We start from the raw sequence: 7042 nt of genomic DNA on the forward strand, positions 1-7042 counted from the left end.
TATAAAAGGACCCTCTGATCTTGTATTTATTTATGTCTTTATTTTCTTCATATTTGGAAAAAATAGGTTCATTTATTTTGTCACCTTCCAATTGTTGTCTTGTATAGCAACGGAGGAAATAAAGTTGGTGCGTCCAGTTTCAGTAACAGTAAAGTTCTCTTTTTCAGTATCTGTTTTGTGTAGCAATACACTAACTTACGCTCGCGTTTGTATGTTTCCATTTTACAATACACATTTATAATAACTGTGAAACCACAAACCCTAAAAAAAGAGGATCCATTGTGAAACACATGTACGTAAATATATGTGATTGCTTCCTTCATCACCTGTCCCAGTTAATTATGCTGCACGCCACCGCACGCTGTTGTGTTTTTAGAAAGGGCGCCCTCGTCAGCTCTGTTTCTCGTTTCGTTATAAATCCGAATATTTCCGATTACTACCGAACCCACCCCCTTCTTTCGAATTTCAATGATCTCACATTGACAAAATGGCGGACCTTCTCGGAGATGACCAACCTCAAAATGCCGACTCTGGAGTCGAAGAGGACCCAGCAGCAGCTTTTCTGGCGAGGGAACAAGACCAACTAGCTGGTATAGAAGACGATTCTTTCGAAATCAATTCGTCGGAACCAGCGGGGGAACAACCAGCCGAAGGTAAAATAGGGCGTTTCCGGTGTCAAGTCCTTCGACCGTGCTCCAGCGTGGCACTGACCAAATATTGTACTCAGAAAACATAATGAGCTCGAAAATACATTATTCAAACCGTAATATTGACGATATCGTATAAATGTGAAAAAATCCTTGATTTTGCGCAATATTATCGAATGAAAGTTGGTGTGTCGTAAATTAATTGAAGAGTGAGAGAGGGTGGAGCTAGAGACATTCTCGGTCGACGCCATCTTTCTGCCAAATTCATGGAAATAACCACTGGCTAGCCATGGCTATGGATGAATCAATGCAATAACTTAGTCAGTGGACTGCGTTGTAACTTGTATCGTTAATTTCAAGAGTACGTTTACTGTAAATGGGAAACTTTCATTATTGTCGCCAAGCAATGTACTACACGTGTACCGGCTGAGTCGTTCGTATATTAATTATTTTTCTTTCAAAGATGCTTTGTTGTGAAAGTTCGGGATATTATATTACATTGCAGTCATTGATTTTTTGAAATCCATCGTCAGCCCCAGTCCTGAGTCAATATCTGTCAAACTGATCAAGTCGTAGAATAAAGCGTCTATTGTTAGAAGCTGCGTATTTCTTTATTATGACATCTCGTCGACCGTACATTTGTCGAATGTTACAATGAAAGCCCAATGAATAATTTTGATTTATTTATTCTCACAAATTTTTCATTTCTGTATTTACAGCAGCTGCTCCAGTGCAAGATAACATCGACTTCATTTCAACGGATGCTGGTATTGGAGATGAGGTGATGTTTCTTTAGAATCTGGTATCATTTTTTCACACCATAACAATTAACTTTAAAATTTCAAGCGGGGACGTGTACACAATCATAATTGCTCTGTCTCTGTCTGTCTGTCTCTGTCTCTCTCTCTCTCTCTTCTCACGTGTGCGCGCACAGAGACAAACATGCATATTCACATCCCACTCTCACAAGCAATGAGGCTTTATAAAAGTAAAATAAAACAATTTATCGACTCAAAATGAACTACTTGAATTTTGATGCATATTTTACAAGGATTCTGTCACTGTGGTAGCACACAAATAATGGAGGTCCTATCCAAGAGAATCTCAAATGAAACGAAGTGATAACTTTATAATTTTTCTTTTTTGATTTACATGAAATTTGTAGGTGCCGCAGTCCAATGGGCCAACAGACAACTATTCTGCAATATCACAGATGGATGTCCATCGGCAAGAACCAGAGAAAATCAAACGATGGCGAGAAGAACAAAAAGAACTCTTAGAACAGAAAGGTCAGTATTGCAGTACAATTGATAAAAATTTACCTCATCTCCACCGGACGTCACACGGCTTTGTGTGGTGTAGACCAAACATATTGCTCAGAATGTTGCTATGAAAAAGGCAGAAAAGGGGAGTTTTTAGGCATTTCCGTCACTCACATATAAACTCAATCTTATTAAAGTGATCCGCCCCTAATTTTCTTATGTCCTATTACACTGATATTGATTGAAACAAGCCCCTTTTTATGAAATGTTTAGCTAAGATACCATAATTTGCAGACTGCAATATTTTTAAAATTCAGTGCACATGTACAAGGCTTTATTTAAGTCGTTTGATAATATCTTAGAAACCCAAATTAAAAAAAGATCACCTTTTTAGCTTTTTAGCCAAACAGTAGCTATTTATATCACTGCCTGACATTGTTTAACAACAATGAATATCCTGTGAAGTTGTGTAAAAGGAAAGCTGAATGTTTTCTGGTTTACATTTTTTGATCATTCTGAGAACTTCAGAAACTGATTCATTCTGCAGAGTTACTATGTGTGAGGCAGTACCCATATTATGTCATTTTCTGTTTTCCTGTATGATGGTAGTACAAGGTGTTGATAGGTTAATCATTACCAAAGTTTGCACCATTCATCAAATGACACGAGGAGACTTAGAAACCAGGATATATCATTACAGTTCTGCTTCAAGGCATCCCCTTTCAATGAAAGAAACCTCAGTGATAGTCTCTAGAACAAAGAATTGGCATATCCAATATACCAGGATGTGAGAGCAGAAGATATTAGGTGACTTCATAAAGCCTCACATGGTTTCCATACCTGCACTTCAGATCAGTCAGTTGCTGTAGTTTAAGATTGTAGTACCATAATTTTTTCCCTCCAAAATTTTAGTGCAACATTTTAAGTTATCAATTTTTATGAATTTTTCTGTTATTTTTTCCATGATTTTGGACCAAATGGACATAAATTTTAATGGAATGCACTTTTTGACCAAAATTTTTGGAAAAATCTGACAAAAATTGTCTAGATCTGAAAGAAACTGTTGGTGTTGTATAGTATAAATGCAACAAAAATCGACTTTGGCACTCAAAGGGTTAACTGACAAGTTTAGTAGGAAGCTGAAGTAAGGTGAAATTGTTTTTCATTCAGATGCTGAATCTGAAAAGAAACAAACCGAATGGAGAGAAATTGCGAAAAAGGAATTGGAAGATTGGTACAGACAGCGAGATGAACAGTTACAGAAAACAGTAGCATCAAATCGGTAAGTTTAACCTTTTCACCCCATTTCCCTGACTAGAGGTCCAACTTTACCATAGAAAACAATTGGATTGGTTCAAACCATAGTTGTGAAAGGGTTGAGCAATCTCATGATCAAGAAATATATATGAACAGATTACTTTACTGCTCTACATTCCAGTGAAGTGTATGTAGAAATGTAACTACCACAGTATGTGATATAAGAGAGCAAGATCAATAAAATACTTTGGGTACTGCAGTATGTCATAAGGCATAGATAGGAATGTATAACTTGCCAATAGAGAACATATACCAATTTGGAATTTTTAGTGTTATTCCGAACTTTTAACCCTCCCACCGCTATGGTTTAGCCAAAACCTATTGTTCTGTGTGGTAAGTGTAGACCTGTGCACAGGAAATTTATGTAAACAGGTAAAAGGCAGGTTGTCATTGTGTGATTGCCGTTGAAAGTAAGGTACCTTTATGAAAATAATGTGATCACACAAAAACAGAAAATGTTATTCATCAAGGAAGGCTAAGCATGATTGAAACAATACATATAAGGTATGTAATTAACCTCAGAGTCCATGCGCAGTGATATGACAAATTCTTTTTTTCCCTTGTGTGGTTAATGATTATGATTTTCCTGCCCAAAACAATAGCAGATGTTATTAAATTTGCCGAAAATCATACTAAAACTCAATATTGATTTTATTTGTATTTTGTCAACAGCCTCTTGTCACTACCTTGTGGTGTATTTTAAATTGTATAATAAAATCTACATGATTTGAGTGGAGTTAACCCTTTGCACCCTGACCTCCTGGTGACCTATGACATCATACAGATTTTTCCGAGCTGGGTTCAAAGGGTTAACAAGTATCATTCATCATAGTTATTTCTAGGGCATTCACTGGGAATAGCATCCATCCATTAAAGACTAAAATGCTTATTGCTGTCCTTAGAGCGTCAAGTATTTTGTTGTACACAAATCAGTCAATGCCTGCCTTGGTATATTTGGAATGTAATAACAGCCAACATATAATTTTTTTGTACCATTGTTTTGTTTTCATTGCCCAGGGCTACCGAGGAAGCATTTATTGAAGAGCGTGACGAGACCATTCCCGGACAAGAGTGGGAGAGAGTGGCGCGTTTATGTGACTTCAACCCTAAAAATAACAAAACCACACGAGATGTGTCTCGCATGAGGTCCATACTTTTACAGCTGAAACAAACTGGCATTCAACGCGAATAAGCAGCTTATCATCTTCCAGCATGCGCATTCCAGTTTATCAGAGCACACGATTTACAAATGTTCTAACGAAAACCACAAAAATTTCTTCTTTTTCTCTGAAGATAAGAAGACATTCTTAGGCCTGTACAGATGCACAAAGGTTGCCAAACACAAAATTTTAATTTAAATGATTTGTTTTAAATGTCCAATTCGACCTCAATACAGCTGCAATGTAAATGTATAGCTGTGGTTTGACAAACTAGGAATGCGCAGGCAGAAGGAAGACTACACACTGTAAATTTGCTGGACTGTCAGCATTTTCATTCATTTTCAAGGGTGGTATGTACCGACGGAAAATGTGAATAATTATTAACTTCTGGGAAAAAAGATAATGTTTAAATAACTGAAGTTATGAAATTATAAAAAGTATAATAGACGAGTATAATTTTGTTTAGCAATTTGTTTGTAGGCCCCGCTCCAATTTAATAGGAAAACTTGTTTAGAGACACAACTGTACATTTTAAAGTACTGCACAAGGTTGAGACATTCATGAGGACTTGGTGTGCTATATTAAAGTTTCATCTTCAGTCAACTTACTTTAGGGATTCCATAATTTAGTTCTTCTGCGAAATGTTACACTAATTATTTATACAAGGAATAGTAGTAACATTCAGGTAGGACCGTGTTATTGTTGTACCCTGTGCAGTTGTCAATTCATGTCTTTTGGCCAGTTATTGGTATGGAAATTCTTAACTGTGGGCAAGTTTTGCTGAGCATTAGATGTTGTGTGAAGCCTAGGTTAGAGACACTCTATTCAAGAAACCCCCCACTCATCCATGCCAAGGAAAGCCCTTATGTCGACGGAAACATTGAGGTATGAAGCAAAGATGGGCAACATTCAGAAACTGTATGTATGCGTGTGTATGTGTATATATATATATATATATATATATATATATATATATATATATATATATATATATATATATATATATATATATATATATATATATATATATATATATATATATATATATATATATATGCACATTTATTTAAATTGTCCCCTGGAGAGCTATTGAAGTGTAGCAATTCCTTTATTAGTAGACCTGACAAGTAAGGGGATACAGCTCCACAGAGTGGTGAATGTTCTGAATGATTTTGTGGTGAGAAAAAGAAAAATTGTAGGCTTTTTGAATAGCAAACACTTATTTTAGATAGTGATCTGAACAGATCATGGTCTTGTGGTGATGTTTCTAAGTCTCTTATGTTTTTGATGTGCTCAAATGTACTACTAGATAACCCGTTTATACCAGATCTTACGAAATGTATTGTCAATGTTTCTGTTACTTCAATGGCAATAAAGTGTACCGTGTCTCTCCACTGAAGTATGTTTTTGTGACTTTTTCTCATAGATACAGTTGTTACTTCTGATTATTGATTATTCTCTTCTTACCATTCTGACTATCATTGAATATTAATGTTATTACATGTGCCGAAATTCCTACCTCACACAAATTCTGTAGCATATTTTAAAATGTCCAGTTTTTGTGTTTCTGTTCCAGTAGTATTTTAGCCATGCTGTCCCAATGCTATAAAGTCTAGCAAAGACTGTACACAGAACTTTACTTGGGCTGTATGTCTTTTTGCTCCATTTCTACCCATCGATTTTGCCATGGGAAACTAACAGGGTTTTGCTATGTATGACACTGCTGTACATGATCTCTGTAGAGTGGTGAAAGCATCTCCTGCCCTACCATTCATACCCACTTGTTTCTAGAACACTTGTCATCTTCAGACTCCACCTACGTACGTACTCAGTACCTGAAATTATCCTTTCACCCTTTGAGCGCCAAAGTCAATTTTTGTACACTCCAGTCAATTTTTTTTTTCAGATTTTTGTCAAAAGTTTGATAACAAACTGTAGCCAATGAAATGTAATGTCCATTTGGTCCAAAAATTATCATAAAAATTCATAAAAGTTGGTAAAAATGTTGCACTAAAATGGTGGTGGGAACAATTACAGCACCCAAAGTATTAAATTGCTACAATTTGGTAAGCTGATGTAGGCAAACCAAAAAGAAGTCTAAAGGTATTATACAGGTATCTTTTACTAAGTTTTTGCATAAACTTTAAGATTACAGGGCTTTGTGTTGTTGGCAAGTTTTTCTACACGCGAGAAGTACATGAACAGTATATGTATAAGTTAAAGTTACCACCAACTTGGCTTGTGAAATATTTAACTCTGCTACATGTTAATTGATCAGTCATTCCCTGCAAAAAACTGTATCTTGTGGTGTCATCGCCCAGTGGAGCCAGTTGCTTTTGAAGTATTGTGTAGCTGATATTGAAATTTGCTGAAAATTTAGTGAAATTTCTGTCGCCTTTCTGGAAAGTTGTTTCCCCAGTTTGAAGATTCACCAATCAGAAAGACTTGTGTACCTTTCACTAAGTTTGAATTTTGTGAAAAAAATTGGTTCTGTATCACTGAAGATGTCTGCAAGATTTCATGTATGAGAGAACAAACCAAAGAAGATTCCTGGATTTGTGTTTTGTGAAATACCATTCACACAGCAGAAGACTGATAGAACACGTGTAGTACATTGGACATTTTGTCACTAAAGGGACAGTACAGAAAATTTTCC

General features: G+C 36.0%; 1 protein-coding gene across 1 annotated transcript; it reads left to right on the forward strand.

Annotated features, from left to right (window-relative positions):
• Positions 1 to 447: 447 nt before the first annotated feature.
• Positions 448 to 5785, forward strand: LOC139115545 (clathrin light chain A-like). Its single transcript, XM_070677742.1, has 5 exons — positions 448 to 653; positions 1367 to 1428; positions 1813 to 1936; positions 3080 to 3191; positions 4244 to 5785. The coding sequence occupies exons 1-5, from the start codon at positions 488 to 490 to the stop codon at positions 4416 to 4418; spliced, it is 639 nt and encodes a 212-aa protein (XP_070533843.1). The 5' UTR covers positions 448 to 487; the 3' UTR covers positions 4419 to 5785.
• The last annotated feature ends 1257 nt before the right edge of the window (positions 5786 to 7042 follow it).

This window comes from Ptychodera flava, chromosome 17 (genome assembly GCF_041260155.1).
Source record: "Ptychodera flava strain L36383 chromosome 17, AS_Pfla_20210202, whole genome shotgun sequence".
Classification (NCBI taxonomy): domain Eukaryota; kingdom Metazoa; phylum Hemichordata; class Enteropneusta; family Ptychoderidae; genus Ptychodera; species Ptychodera flava.

What these genes read in the sequence shown, in the direction of transcription:
- LOC139115545 (XM_070677742.1), top strand. Translation starts at nt 488, where the DNA reads ATGGCGGACCTTCTCGGAGATGACCAACCTCAAAATGCCGACTCTGGA. An exon ending in GGGGGAACAACCAGCCGAAG is followed by an intron (nt 654 to 1,366) that starts GTAAAATAGGGC and finishes CTGTATTTACAG; the next exon opens with CAGCTGCTCCAGTGCAAGAT. An exon ending in AGAACTCTTAGAACAGAAAG is followed by an intron (nt 1,937 to 3,079) that starts GTCAGTATTGCA and finishes TTTTTCATTCAG; the next exon opens with ATGCTGAATCTGAAAAGAAA.